The 16,005-nt window shown below is 36.8% G+C and overlaps 2 protein-coding genes and 1 pseudogene across 3 annotated transcripts; 1 reads left to right on the top strand and 2 right to left on the bottom strand.

Annotated features, from left to right (window-relative positions):
- The first annotated feature begins 834 nt into the window (after positions 1 to 834).
- Positions 835 to 4,444, top strand: LOC147358088 (olfactory receptor 51L1-like; annotated as a pseudogene). Its single transcript, XR_015142133.1, has one exon. The product of XR_015142133.1 is annotated as an olfactory receptor 51L1-like (transcript).
- A 1,718-nt stretch (positions 4,445 to 6,162) lies between these two features.
- Positions 6,163 to 7,234, bottom strand: LOC147358087 (olfactory receptor 52D1-like). The gene has a single exon (XM_086340428.1). It carries the CDS (start codon positions 7,232 to 7,234, stop codon positions 6,398 to 6,400), a length of 837 nt encoding a protein of 278 aa, XP_086196554.1. The 3' UTR covers positions 6,163 to 6,397.
- Positions 7,235 to 14,119: 6,885 nt separating this feature from the next.
- On the bottom strand, positions 14,120 to 15,624 carry LOC147358086 (olfactory receptor 51G2-like). Its single transcript, XM_086340420.1, has one exon. It carries the CDS (start codon positions 15,385 to 15,387, stop codon positions 14,428 to 14,430), a length of 960 nt encoding a protein of 319 aa, XP_086196546.1. The 5' UTR covers positions 15,388 to 15,624; the 3' UTR covers positions 14,120 to 14,427.
- Between the last annotated feature and the right edge of the window lie 381 nt (positions 15,625 to 16,005).

Raw genomic sequence — 16,005 nt, 5'->3', positions numbered from 1 at the left:
TAATAGCCAGGACATGGAAGCAACCTAGATGTCCATCAGCAGATGAATGGATAAGAAAGCAGTGGTACATATACACAATGGAGTATTACTCAGCTATTAAAAAGAATTCATTTGAATCAGTTCTAATGAGGTGGATGAAACTGGAGCCTATTATACAGAGTGAAGTAAGCCAGAAGGAAAAACACCAATGCAGTGTACTAACGCATATATATGGAATTTAGAAAGATGATAACAATAACCCTGTGTACGAGACAGCAAAAGAGACACTGATGTATGGAACAGTCTTATGGACTCTGTGGGAGAGGGAGAGGGTGGGAAGATTTGGGAGAATGGCATTGAAACATGTAAAATATCATGTATGAAACGAGATGCCAGTCCAGGTTCAATGCACGATACTGGATGCTTGGGGCTAGTGCACTGGGATGACCCAGAGGGATGGTATGGGGAGGGAGGAGGGAGGAGGGTTCAGGATGGGGAACACATGTATACCTGTGGTGGATTCATTTTGATATTTGGCAAAACTAATACAATTATGTAAAGTTTAAAAATAAAATAAAATTCAAAAAAAGAAAAGTATAAAATTAATAATGTAATATACAATGGTTTTGTGTGTGCTGCTCTGCGGGCAGTGTCTTTAGAAGGAAATTGTGTATATTTAGACAGCTTGTTAATAGTTCTTCATCTGAGGAGAAGGGAAAGTCCTTATAGTTATAAAACTGAATGTTTTCCGTAATTGATGACAGTCAGCAGTGAAATAAATAAAAACAAAGCAAAACTGTGAGGGTGAATCTAGGAGAGATTATAGGACAGACTGAAGTTTTGTTTTGTTTTTGTGACACAGGTGCTGATCTTATCATTTGTTTCCCCTCTGGAGTGTGATTGTGAATATACATTGTGGTTTAACAGTAAGCCCTATGGAAACTGCAAACTCCAGCAATATCCTGTCTTCCACCTTCTATCTCACAGATATCCCTGGATATGAGGAATTTCACCACTGGATTTCCATCCCATTCTGTCTCCTCTACCTTCTTGGAATCATGGGTAACTGTACTATCCTACATGTTGTCTGGACAGACCCCAGGCTCCATGAGCCCATGTACTACTTCTTGGCCATGCTTTCTATCACTGACATGGGCATGTCCTTGCCCACAATGATATCACTCTTCAGGGTGCTGTTGTCCATTTCCAGGGAGATCCAGTTCAATACCTGTGTGGTCCAAATGTTTTCATTCACACTTTCTCCTTCACTGAATCATCTGTGCTCTTGGCCATGGCCCTTGACCTATATGTGGCCATCTGCCACCCACTAAGATATGCCACCATTCTCACTCCTACACTTATCACTAAAATTGGAATTGTAGCCCTGCTTAGAAGTGCCTTTGCCATGATTCCACTTCTATCCCGGCTAGCTTTCTTTCCCTTCTGCCACTCTCACGTCCTTTCTCATTCTTACTGTCTACATCAGGACATGATCTGCCTTGCTTGTGCTGACACTAAGTTTAATGTTATTTATGGGTTAGTTCTGATCTTTGCTGTGGGGAATGGACTCTCTGGGTATTTTTGTGTCTTATGTGTTCATCCTTGACTCAGTATTAAAAATTTCATCTCAGGAGGGGAGATTTAAGGCCCTCAACACATGTGCATCCCACATCTGTGCTGTACTTATTCTTTATGTGCCTATGATTGGGCTCTCTATTGTCCATCGTTTTGCTAAACACTCATCCCCCCTCATCCACATCTTCATGGCTCATATCTACCTGCTAGTTCCACCTGTGCTCAACCCAGTCATCTATAGTGTGAAGAACAAGAAGATCCGCCAAGGAATTCTCCACCTGCTTTTCCCCCTAAGAATCAGTTCTTCTGTGATGTAGACATGTCCTCAAGTCAATGATGGCATCAACCTTAAGTGTGAAAATATATAGTGAATGTCTACACTCCATGTTGGCACCAGAGTTACCAATAAAAGATTACTTTATAAAGAGAAATAGAACTGACCGTTGATCTAAAGGAGAGAATTGATGTCCACTGGTATTATAAAGCCTGACTTGGCATGTGCTTCATAAATCTCCTTTAAGTATGAAATTGTTGGATGGAGTGAAGTTTTGGAAATCATTTCCATCTATTGTCTCTCATTTCTAATCCTAACTGTGATTCAAGGTTACCCATCCATGACATTTTCCCTGAGTATTCTAAATCTTTTTTTTTTTTTTTTTGCTTCTTGACATACTGTATTTGCCCACGAGTATTATATTACCTTTCTCATAAGTGTTTATAAATCTGCTGAAGTTTCCTATATTAAAGATTGAAAAAATCATATGTTGATATAAGAGCTTATTAGAGCTCACAGCCTTTTATCTATCTTCATGGTGCATTAGTAGCATATTGTAAAATTTTATACACGTGTTAAGTCTTTTCTGAGGAAATTTAGTTTCACCAGGAATAGAAACAGTCAACCTTCATAGTCTGTTTGTTTTTACTTAATTTTCAGAAATAATTTTAATCTTTCAGAAAGTTGCAACTCAGAACCTTTTGAAATCCCTGAGATAATGTCTTGTGAAGTCAGGGTTTATAATCCATTGGATTAAATGTGTCTAAGAATAATTTAGGATATAATATTCAAATGTGAAAATTCTAAGTCACTAAGGTATAACCACTTACATTTGTGATAGCAAGAAACAAAATATAAATCTTTTTATCCAGGACTCTTTTAGCATACAAACTCTTTTCATATAACTCAAATGATCTACTTTCATGTATGCATAGAGTTGTATAAAAAACTTATACTTCTCATTGAAATTTCTTAATTCACATGTCTACACTTTTTCAAAGACAAATAAGTTAAGCAGGAAAAAAAAGATTTAAGAATGCTTTATAACTTTCAGTATGTATATTGGTTTTAATAATAAGTAATATGTTTTCTCAGATCTTTATCTACTATAGGAACTGTGTCTCATGTAGCTTGCTACTTGTGAGAATGAACACTAGGTTGGTTAAATTATGCACTTAATAATTATTGAATGCATAATTGATTAATAAATGAATCAATCATTGGATATAGAAGAACTAGTTCTCCAAGATTTTTAAAAAAGTCTTGGAGAGAAAGATTTCACCTGTCATGAGCCCACATTTCATATAACAAAAGAGGTATTATTAACTTAAAATTATATTTCAAATGTCAAGCATGTGACAGATGTCTTCACATGACATTTCTTTTGCCTAGTTTAAATTCAATTATGTCTGTTCCCATCCCTCCTTATCCTATTTCTTAATTCTATTTCTAATTACCCTTCTCCTTCAGCATATTCACTTTGACCAAAGGGATATCAAGTAAAAATAAAGCAAGATATATGAACATCAGACTTCGTTAATATTTCCTGAAGTAGATAAGAAAAATAAAATTAATAGAAATAAATTTTAGAAGAAAATGTGAACATTATCATCTGCTGTATGTCATATAAATAGCATTTAACTATAGCCATTCTATAAAACCTTCAAATTCAAAATATATTTTTAGTGTCTGCTTGCTGAACACACCTATTATAATGCTTCTGCTCCAAAAAATGAAAAAAATTTATCATTTTTTTGGCTAACAGAAATATATTTAAACTATTGAATGTTAGACTTTTCATTTCACTCACAAAGAAAAATATACAAATGAATATCTAAATATGCAAGCCAACTTTTGACTTTATGTATTATTATCCTCTAATGTTTCTTAAGATATATTATAAGTTACATTATATTCATAAAATATACTTTACTAAAAACATTCAGAAAACACATAGTCTCAAAATTAAGATAACTCTTCCAGTGAAATATAGTCAGTGAAGACATGAGTGATTGAATAAACAAATGAATGAATAGCATTTTTTATTATGCTATGATCGCAAGTTTGTATAATGAATTGAGAACAGAAATACTATCTTGTTTTTAATAATTTAATGAAAGCTGAATTCCCAGCAAATAGATAGTGCTATTGAAAGAGGAAGGCCTCTTGTTCTTCCCTAAATTCACAATAATATGATCTAAGCATCTATCTTATTTGTACATGGGTTTATAAATTGAGACACTCTTACTCATATTGTAATATATAGTAATGTTCAGTCGCTAAGTTGTATCTGACTCTTTGTGACCCCATGGACTACAGCACGCCAGGCCTTCCTGTTCCTCACCATCTCCCGGAGTTTGTGAAAGTTCATGTTCATTGAAAAGGTGAAAACATCCAACCATCTCACCCTTGCTGTCCTTTTCTCCTTCTGATTTCGATCATTCCTAGCATCAGGGTCTTTTCCAATGAGTTGGCTGTTAAATCAGGTGGCCAATGTATTGGAGCTTCAGCTTCAGCATCAGTCCTTCCAATGAGTTATTCAGGGTTGATTTCCCTTAGGATTGACTGATTTGATCTCCTTGCTGCCCAAGGGACTCTCAAGAATCTTCTCCAGCACTAAATTTGAAAAGATCAATTCTTCAGTGTTCAGTCTTCTTTAAGGTCCAACTCTTACATCCATACATGACTACTGGAAAAACCATGGCTTTGATTATATGGACCTTTGTTGGCAAAGTGATGTCTTTGCTTTTTATTGTTTGATAAAGTCATGAGTATTTATTTGCCTTCTAAAAGCATTCTCTGCCTACCTGAAGAATCTATAAGATATCTAGAAGGCCAAATAATAATTTATCATTGTGTTCCAATCCCCTATCATTAGGCAAAAATGCAATGATATTGTTTTCATTGTGTCAAATGTTAATATTTGGACTTTGCATTGATCATCTTTATGCTGCAGAAAGCCCTTTGTAGCAAAACATGATAGCAAAGCAAAAAATCAGAGCAGAGGATATCAGTATCCAGTTTACCATCTAAAAGTATTTAGCTTTTTTTTCTATATAAAATGTTGCTGCAAAATATTTCATTAGCATGCTTCATTAGCATTCATTTGCTATGAATGCTAATGCATAGCTAATGCAATGACTCATTAGCATGAATGAGTCATTCACTCATTCAATTGAATAAATATTAAAACATAATTTCCTTAAAAAAAACCTATAACATGGATAAGTATGTGATTACACAGAATACCTAGAAACAGCCATATATATTTATAAAAAGAATTATAACAATATAAATATTTTCAAGACAGTCAAAATGCTTCAAGCATTTGACCATGTATATATTTCTATTATGCTCATGATGCACTTTTTTACTGTTTGATGCCAGAGAAATATTTTAGCTCCTGTATAAATCAAGAGATGAATATTTTCTAGTGGAGATAAGGAGTTACTTTGCAGTAATTATGTTATGCGAGTTCACAGATGATAAAGTTTGTCCTAATACAATGGAATGCAGCTAGCAAGAATATTTAGTGTAGGAAGAGCTAAACTAGGACAATTGCATGTGCTAAATATAAACACACCACATGAATCCAGTGAACAGAATCCAGACCACTTGTCATACTTTCCTTTTCTTCAGAATTGCCCTGACACAATTTCATCCCCATTAAATCAGAATAAGGGATATAACTGTTTGGTCCAGGTTGAATAATCTGACCCAATATAGGGAAATTATGCATCTTATCCTACAGATATTGTAGCTAAGACCAGATAGTGTCACCAGATTCAATAAAGAGGTCATCCATTCCTGCTGGTGAGGTCTTATAGAAGGCTGACTTTAATCCTACCTGAGATATAGATATTCAAATTATCCTTGGCTCTCAAGACATCCATGGAATGTTACCATGAAATATCCTGCTTTTTGTTTTCTTTATCTAACCAAAGGTAATTTCTATTGTTTGTCACCAAAAGAATCTTTAATACACTAAGGTATTGAAAGAGATAAGAAATTCATATTTTGTGGAAGCAAAAGGAAAGTTTTTTGATAGGAAAGGAAATGAAATATTTAAATTGTAGGTATATATACTGCATAAGGTATATTGGGGGTTTGTTACATAAAATCATTAGCATTTGTATTAATTAAGATACTTATCCATTCAAGAAATGTTTATTAATTATGTGTATATTCTGGGCCCCGTGGATGTTATGGTAAGACTAGAATAAAAAAAAAAAATTTGTGAATATATAGAGTTTACATTTTGTCCTATCCATAGAAAATTGAAGTGGAAGAGGCATTATTTGTTATCCAAAGGATATTTACATGTATGTAGCTACAGTGGCACGTTACCTAAATGTTCAGATAATTCTTGGTGGTACTTGAGCAGTACCTTGTTAGCTTCCTTTTTACCCAATATTAGGAAAATACCATTTAGAAATACAAATTTTTAAAGATTTATTCATTGCATAGATGTTGCAGGAGTAAATCTGTCCAGATTTATTTAGACTTGATATTTAACCCTGTTTCTCAGTCCTGGACTCCCCTGTTCCTTGTTGCTTTATTACTCTTGGATCATTTAGGTTGGGCACAGAGTCCTAGCAGTCGCATCCTTATCTCTTTTGTCTTTACCCCATAAACAATGGGGTTCATGGTAGGCGGCACCAGTAAGTACAGATTTGCCAGGAGGATAAGGACATGCCTGGGTACATGGTGTCCAAAGCGATGAGTAAAGAAGGAAAAGAAGGCCAGAGTGTAGAATATCAGGATGACACATGTATGGGCTCCACAAGTTCCAAAGGCCTTTGTCCGGGCTTCCCTAGAAGGCAGTCGGAAGACTGTTCTCAAGATTAACCAGTAGGACAGGGAGATAAGGACAAAGTCCAGTCCTGTGGTGAGGAGAGCAGCAGTGAGCCCATAAATGCTATTAGGGACAATGCTATTACAAGCCAATTTGGCAATGCCCATGTTCTCACAGTAAGTATGGTGAATGATGTTGCTCCGGCAGAAGTGCAGGCGGAGAATAAGTAGGATGCCAGGGGTGACCACAGCCACACTTCGAGCCACCAGAGCCACGACCATTTTGCTAATGAGAGAGCCTGTAAGTAGGGTGGTATAATGGAGTGGTGCACAGATAGCCACATAGCGGTCAAAAGCCATGGCCAGTAGGACAGCAGATTCAGAGAGAAACAGAGCATGAACAAAAAACATCTGTGTGAGACAGGCAGGGAATGTTGATATGGAAGGGCCCTGCCAAAAGATAAGAAGCATTTTGGGCACCGTGACAGTACAAAGTAGAACATCATTGAGAGCTAGCATGGCCAAGAAGAGATACATGGGTTCATGGAGGCTTCTGTCCCAGATCACCATCGCCATAACCAGGCCATTGCCTGTTACAGCCAAAAGGTACATGAAGCTGAAAGGGATGGAAATCCAAATTTGGAAGTCTTCTAATCCTGGGACACCAGTCAGCAAGAAGGCAGTGAAGGGAGCGGATGTATAGTTTGATGTTGTTCTAAAGAAGTGGCCAAAATCTATTACGTGAAAAACAAGGAAAAGAGCCAGAGTAAAAAACAGTAAAAAAGAGCACTTTTTCCTTCAACTAAGTCAAGTCTTAAGTACTAATTTTAGTACTGTAAAGTAGAAGAACGTGGTCTAAGAAAAGTTACTGAATAACTGAATGATCATTGGCAAATTGCTCCCTTTTTATGGGAAATCTTTTTATCTCTGAAAAATTTGTGAATCAGAAATGTTGAGATAAAATTTTTATTTTTTGTAATGCCAGTGGTTATAACTATATGATTTATGCACATGTCTTTTGAACCTTTAAGAGTTCTATGTATATAGTGTTTCTCTCTAATTTGATAATAAATTTTTAAAACTGAAAAGGTAATTTTCCTCTCTCCTTTGTTTTGGTAGAAATGAAGATTGGAGAGAATTAATATTCCATTGTTCAGTGGACAGATTGACTGGGAGGAGATGGAACGGTGGTCTGACATAGAATTGGAGGCAGCATAAAAGGTTTAATTCTTGTTTCAGTCCTGAGGGGGTAAGATATTTTCTTTGGTCTATTTTTTTACAATAAAGAAAAAAAACCTTTACTCATCTGCCCCTCATCTAAACTCTTGAAGACAATGTTCAAATTAACATGACATTTAAACTGTTGTACAAAAATTATAATATTAAACATACCATAATTTAAGACTAATTCTCAGGGATCATGAAATAGAATCAATGAACACAAAATTCAGAATATTACAGAATGTTCTCATTCAGAACAAGAAAGTCCCTGAAAAATGTCAAGGCCCAATGTTATTCACTATCTATTACTGAAAAAATTTTTGAAAGAACAGAGTGAATGCAATTTTTATATTCACTAACAAAATAATAAGATCAAATTTCAGCAACTTTTTCTCAATAGCAGCAATTCTTTTCAATATATCAAAAAATATAAAATATTTTCTGAAAAAAAACCCTCAAATTAAAAACTATCCATGTTTCAAGCCCATTTAAAACATAAATTTAGTCAGTCATGTTTGCAGTCAAAATTAATATTTTTGGTAAAGGCAACATATATATAAATTCACAATATTTGACTGAAACTTAGCATGTTTCAAAGTTTTGAATAATAAATATTATTTCATCTAAAAAGAACAATACAAAATTTGGAATTCACAATCTTTACTTTTCATGTGAGATTGTCACACCGTCTAGCAAATGGAAAACTACTCTGCATTTCAAGATATCTAGCTGCACTCCCTTAAGTTAACTGAAGTCCTTTTCAAATTATCCCAATACTTACCAAAGAATTAAGGCACATTACCAAATTATCAACACAAATTGATCCTTCTCTCTCTCTCTCTCACCCCTTTCATGAAATTCCAGTAGGAAGAAAAAAACAAAATTCCTTATCAAGAAGCAAACCCATAGAATAAGTAAAAATACTTTTACTGAAAACTCTGAGAGGTTTTTGAATGTCTGTTCGTTAAAAATATGGAGGTATAGCCACAATATTATTAATGTTGCTAAACTAAAGTCTTGTTTCATGTATCTGAATGTCCCCAAGTATGGCCTGACTTTGCTGTACAGCAGGCACATGGAAAATGTCAGCGGGTTTACATGGAAGACATATCAGATATCAGCACAGGAATGGACAATAAAATAGTAATGGTAAAAATAATAATTGCAAGTATTTATCAGTCCCTAAAATGTGCTCAGCATTTTCCTAAATTCTATTCTAACCACTTTAAATGAATTATCCAATTTAACAGTCACAACTACCATATAAAGTAGTCATTTTAGCATCACAGTTTTACATAGAAAGGAATTTAGTCTTTGAAGGATTTTCTCAAGGTCACATTACATACATGATGAGTATGGAAAGCCTGCTTTAAAATTCAGGCCTGCAGAACCCAGAGTTATAAGCTTGAAACTGTTCTAATTTACCTTTTAGATACATGGTTTTTCTAAACACTTAGACCCTAAAAAGGAAGATCTTGAATTCCCACAGTGATGTTCCCAGGTTATAGGCAAAAAGTCATGTCTAGCTAATAGGGGTGTAGAAAGATATATGTTTATAGATGCATCTGTATTGTACACAGATGTCCATGAAAAACAGCCCAGGGAATAACCTCTGGGCTGAGAAGTCTTTTGGGTATTTTACATGCTGAGCAACTGCTTTTATAACAGAGACCTGCAGTCAACATTTGGATTAGCTGACTAAATTTATCTTTCTTATTTCATAATTGGATTTTCCAGTTTTAAATTTCATTTGATAGTTTTCCATCCCAGAACAGCTTGTTAGCAACAATTCTGCACTTTTTTCCAGCTCATTTTGCAAACTTGTTAGTGTTAGTTAGTCATGTCCTTCTCTTTGTGACCGCATGGACTGTAGCCTCCCAGGCTCCTCTGTCCATGGAGTATTCCAGGCAAGAATACTGGAGTACATAGCCATTCCCTTCTCCAGGGGATCTTTCTGACCCAGGGATAAAACCTAGGTCTCTTGCATTGCAGGCAGATTCTTTACCATCTGAGCCACCAGGGAAGCCCATACTATAAAATATAAAGAATTTTCCTATATCATGACTTCTTTTAAACATGACCATCTATTGTGACAAACTATTGAGACTATTTTAAAATATGTCAGTATATTACCAATTGTCCTTTATTGAAATATGTTAAAGTTTCAATGAGAGAAAAATGTGATAATATTTGGAGGACTCTCACTTTTGAAATGAAGCTTTTAAAAATTAACATATATTACATTATAGAGTGGGCTTCCCTGGTGGCTCAGTGGTTAAAGCATCTGCCTGCAATGCAGGAGACCCGGGTTCGATCCCTGGGTCAGCAAGATTCCCTGGAGAAGGAAATGGCAACCCACTCCAGTATTCTTGCCTGGAGAATCCCATGGAGGGAGGAGCCTGGTAGGCTACAGTCCACAGGGTTGCAAAGAGTTGGACACAACTGAGCTACTTCACTTTTGCATTATAGAGCAGATTTATATTTAAAGAAAAAATGAGAAGGTGCAGAGTTTATATATCCCCTTAACCCTACCCACCCAATTTTGTCTTAATATTAACCTTTTACATTAGTGTAATAAATTGATGAGGCCATATTGGCACTTTATTAAGTACAGTCCATAGTTTAGGACTTCAGTCTTTTATTGTACATCTTTTGAGCTTTGACAAACGACATGCATCTACCATTACAGCATCATACACCATAGTTTCATTGCTCTATGGATTGCCTGTATTCCACCTATTTATTTCTTCTTCCCTCTAACCCTTCTGACAACCACTGATCTTTTTCTGTGTCTATAGCTTTTTGTTTCCCAAATGTCGTGTAGTTGGTTGGAATCATACAGTATTGCAGCCCTTTAATATTGACTTCTTCCATTCCCATATACACTTTAGTTTCTCTCATACCTTTCTGTGGCTTAAAGATAAAGCCACTGTAACTAAAAAAAAAAATTTTTTTTAAATTTATGTTAAATGCTTTCTCTTTCCATTTAAGCACAACTGGGGGTAATTAGGACATAGAAAATTCCTAGTTGAGGTTTAAAATATAGCTTCTTAATTTTTCCAACAAACATGTATTTTTTACAATCATCTTATATAACTTCTTTCTCCTTCATATAGTTATTATTCTCAAACTTCTAATAGTTTATGAATAAGAATAACCAATGGATCTTACAAGATGAAATTTCAGACCTGCCCTGTGCCTATGGCACCTGGAAAAAAAAAGCATAAAAAATTTGCAGAGAAAATATTTTGTATATTGGGAAGATAGAGAGTTTGTCTCATACTGAGGAAAGATAAATGTTAAAGAGATAAATCCTCTGTCAAGGGCTCCCCTACAGCTCCTTCCTACTCTCTTCCTCTATACGATTTCCTATGAAGAGTGCTCTGTGTCACAGCTTCTCAAAGGACAATTCAAAACACATTGGCTAATTTCTTACAGTTTAGCTTGGGCAGCTCTTGTCAATGTGTCTTGAGTTCCCTTTGCTCCTTTGATCTTGCATTTGGAAGTCCTGAGAATACATACTATGTCTTATTCCACCTGGAGAGAACTGACTAAAATTTTTTTGCAAACGTATGTTTGAAAGGAATCTAAATATCTGTACCATATACACCTACTGTTTTTGTTATTTAGATGTGGGTATAGAATTAATAATTTGCATACTCTAGTAAATCAGTTGCATGCACGCTCTCATGGCCAACTCTTTGCAGCCCCATGGACTGCAGTCCACCAGGTTTCTAAATCCATGGGATTTTTCAGGCAAGAATGCTATAGTGGATTTCCATTTCCTACTCCATGAGATCTTCCCAACCTAGGGATTGAACTCATGTCTCTTGCATCTCTTGGATTGGCAGGCAGATTCTTTACCACTGTGCCATCTGGGAAGCCCGAGTACATCAATTCAGTTCAGTTCAGTTCATTTCAGTTCAGTCGCTCAGTTGTCTCCGACCTGTTGCGACCCCATGGACTGCAGCACACCAGGCTTCCAATCCATTGCCAACTCCCAGAGCTTGCTCAAACTTATGTCCATCGAGTTGGAGATACATCTAACAATCTATCCTGTCATTCCCTTCTCCTCCTGCCTTCAATCTTTCCTAGCATCAGGGTCTTTTCCAATGAGTCAGTTCTTCACATCAAGTGGCCAAAATATTGGAGCTTCAGCTTCAGCATCAGTCTTTCCAATGAATATTCAGGACTGATTTCCTTTAGGATTGACTGATTTGATCCCTTTGCAGTCCAAGGGACTCTCAAGAGTCTTCTCCAACACCACAGTTCAAAAACATCAATTCTTTGGTGCTCAGCTTTCTTTATGGTCCAACTCTCACATCCATACATGACTACTGGAAAAACCATAGCTTAGGCTATATGGACCTTTGTTGGCAAAGTAATGCTTCTGCTTTGTAATATGCTGTCTAGGTTAGTCATAGCTTTTCTTCCAAGGAGAAGTGTCTTTTAATTTCATGGCTGTAGTCATCTGCAGTGATTTTGGAGCCCAAGAATGTAAAGTCCGTCACTGTTTTCATTGTTTCCTCATCTATTTTTGCCACGAATTGATGGGACCAGATGCCATGATCTTCATTTTTTGAATGTTGAGTTTTAACCCAGCTTTTCACTCTCCTTTTTCACTTTCATCAAAAGGCTTTTTAGTTCCTCTTCACTTTCTGCCATAAGGATGGTATCATCTGCATATCTGAGGTTATTGATATTTCTCCCAGCAGTCTTGATTGCAGCTTGTGCTTCATCCAGCCTGGCATTTCACATGATATACTCTGCATATAAGTTAAATAAACAAGGTGACAATATAGAGCTTTGAAGTACTCCTTTCCCAATTTGGAGCCAGTCTATTGTTTCATATCTGGTTCTAATTGTTTCTTCTTGACCTGCATACAGGTTTCTCAGGAGGCAGGTAAGGTGGTCTAGTATTTTCATCTCCTTAAGAATTTTCCACAGTTTGCTGTGATCCACACTGTCAAAGGCTTTAGTGTAGTTAATGAAGCAAAAGTAGATATTTTTCTGGAATTCTCTTGTTTTCTTCTTGTTCTGTGACTTAATGGATGTTGACAATTTGATCTCTGGTCCCTCTGCCCTTTCTAAATCCAGCTTGAACATCTGGGAGTTCTTGGTTCACGTACTGTTGAAGCCTCGGTTGGAGAATTTTGAGCATTACTTTGCTAGCATGTGAGATGAGTGCAACGGTGCAGTAGTTTGAACATTCTTTGTCATTTCCATTCTTTGGGATTGGAATAAAAACTGACCTTTTCCAGTCCTGTGGCCACTGCTGAGTTTTCCAAATTTTTGGCCTATTGAGTGCAGTGAGTGTATTGTGTATGTCAATTACAGAATGACTATTATCACAGTATATCATAAAAAGTGGCAAAGTAATACCACTTCTCAGGTGAATCTCACTTCTCTGCTTCCCATTTTCAGTTCAAATAGTGACTAATAAGCTGAAATTTCATGGTTCATGACACGAAAATACCTTTATTATTAGATGATTTGCAGTTATAATTAACAACAATTTCAACCATGAATGTTCTCCTGGTCTCTCTCATTCCCTAATTTATTGATCATAAAAAACTAGTTTCTGAGAATATTTTTTTCATGATTAAGAGGATATTTACCTATTAGATTATTAATGAGGTCCTAAAAGCACCAAAAAACACTTCAGGAGAAAGTACCATAGCAACATTTATCATATAATCATTAGTATGAATACTTTTGCTTTTAAAATGTTTGATCAAAGCCTATTAAAATTATATATTATGAGCCTTCTGAAGGAACAATCTTCTTGCTTTCATTCTCATTATTCAAAAAATGGGATTATAACTCTGGCCAAACATATTTGCTGTTTAAAAGCAGAATATTGAGACCATCTTTGAAATTAATATTGAAAAATAGAGGGAAACAGCAAAATCCTGAAATGCCCTAAAAGGAAAACTAAGAAGTACTCCTATGCTTGATTTTCACGTATCTAGAATTATATTTATTGCCTTATGAATACTTCATTCTTGCCAGTCTTCCTCAAAAATATAACCCAGGCATTCATTTATCCTTTAATTCAATAAATACAGCCGAACACCTAATAAATAGCAAGTGCTATGTTAAAGAAAGGGGATGTAATTGTCAACAATAGATAAAGAATTCATTTCCTCATGAAGATTATATTTAATGAAGATTTTCCAAAATACTTCTATTATCACTGAATTCCAAACATACTGATAACCCTATTTGCCCCAAATTCTCCTAAACTCCCAGGAAAAGCTTTTTTATGTCCTTTTTTTTTTTTTAATACATTTGTAAAGTTTGCAAGTAATTCTTTAGAGTTCCTTTTCCATTTAGAATGGCAATTCTCCCCTTGAGCCTTAAATTTTATGAACTTTTCTTCTAAAGCAGAGGCTGAACTTTGTTTAATGAAAAATAAGTCACTGATGTGGTTATTTCTTCCCATGACTGAGAACTTTCTGTGGAAGACGTTGTGTGTCTCATCCCTGTCTTCTTCTTTTCATTATGGGACTTACTTTATGTTCAGTGGCTCATTAGAAAACTATGATGGAGTCTTGCATGCTTTTTCTCTCTCTACCAAAGACTTAACGATCCTGAACATCTCTGATGCCGGTCCTGTCTGAGCGGAAAAGGTGCAGCATCTTCAGTCGGATCTGCCTGGTCTTAATGGTATAAACCACTGGGTTGAGCAATGGAGGTGTGAGAAAGTGCAGATAAGAGAGCAGCACATGGCTGGAAGGGGAAGCTCGTCTGCCAAATCTGTGGATCATGGACAGGCCAATCATAGGTGTGTAGAAGAGCAGCACAGCACAGATGTGGGAGACACAAGTGTTGAGGGCTTTGAGGCGCTCAGCCTTGGATGCAATGGACAGCACTGTCTGGAGGATGAGCCCGTAGGACAGGACAATGAGCACAGAGTCTACCCCCAGTGTGGACAGCACCACAAAGAGACCATAGATGCTGTTGGTGTGGGTGTCAGCACACGCCAGCTTCATGACATCCGGGTGCAGGCAGTAGGAGTGGGACAGCAGGCGAGTCCTGCAGTAAGGCAGCTGCTTCAGCATGATGGGGGCTGGGATGTGGAGACCGATGCTGCGTACCACAATGACCAGGCCCAGCCTGGCAATCCTGGGACTCGTGAGGATGGTACCGTAGTGCAGGGGCTTGCTGATGGCTACAAAACGGTCAAAAGCCATGGCCAGCAGCACAGAGGACTCCATGATTGAGAAGGTGTGGATGAAGAAGAGCTGGGCCAGGCACACATCCAGGGCCACCTCCCTGACTCCCAGCATGTAGATGGAGAGCATGGTGGGCAGGGTGGAGGCAGACAGCCCCAGGTCGGTCATAGCCAACATGGACAGGAAGTAGTACATGGGCTGGTGTAGGGAGGGCTCTGACCTCACCACCCACAGGATCAGGCTGTTTCCTGCCAGAGCAGCCACATACATGGCACACAGAGGAATGGAGAGCCACGTGTGCCCAGCCTCAAGGCCTGGCAGGCCTATGAGGAAGAAGGAGGTGCCAGTGTGGTTGGAGTCTGCCATGGTGACCTGAGGGGTGGAACTCCAAAAGTACAATCACATGCCCTAGAATTAAAAGATTACTGGGTCAGAACCTGTTCTGTAAATTAATATATTGAAAAGACACTCCAAAATAATCCTCTGATAATTACAGCCTTTTAATTTTTCCAAGTATTCCCCCTAGTTCATAGATCAGAAACACTTAAAAAAAAAAGTGAGTTTGAATTATTAGAAGAAATCATGCATATGTAGTAAGATTGGCTCTGGAGCCACACAACAAAATTTAACCCTAAATCAGAGTTTGAATCATGATTCTTGAAAGGGAGTGAGACCATATTGATTCTAACTCTACATTATACATACTGGGAAATTAAATCCAGGTTCCAATGTAGTCAGTGTGTCTGATCTAAAAGCACAGTTCAGTTTTCCTCACTCCCTGTCAGGATCTCCTTCACATACTTTTCAGTAAGTACTTCTTTAATAAGGTGAACATGAGAATTTTGCAGAGAGATACCTTCATACATACTAAAACATGGTTCCCTTTAACACATTAACACACCCATGTGAGCACACAAATGAAGCCTTTCTACATGCAATCTAAACTGCCAAGTTATGGACATTTATCCAAATATTATTCATTGT

Source organism: Bos grunniens, chromosome 15 (assembly GCF_055505025.1).
Source record: "Bos grunniens cultivar Pamir isolate PY7600 chromosome 15, Bosgru_T2T1.0, whole genome shotgun sequence".
Lineage (NCBI taxonomy): Eukaryota > Metazoa > Chordata > Mammalia > Artiodactyla > Bovidae > Bos > Bos grunniens.
Note: the sequence above shows the minus strand (reverse complement) of the source record. Positions and strands in the feature narration are given on the sequence as shown.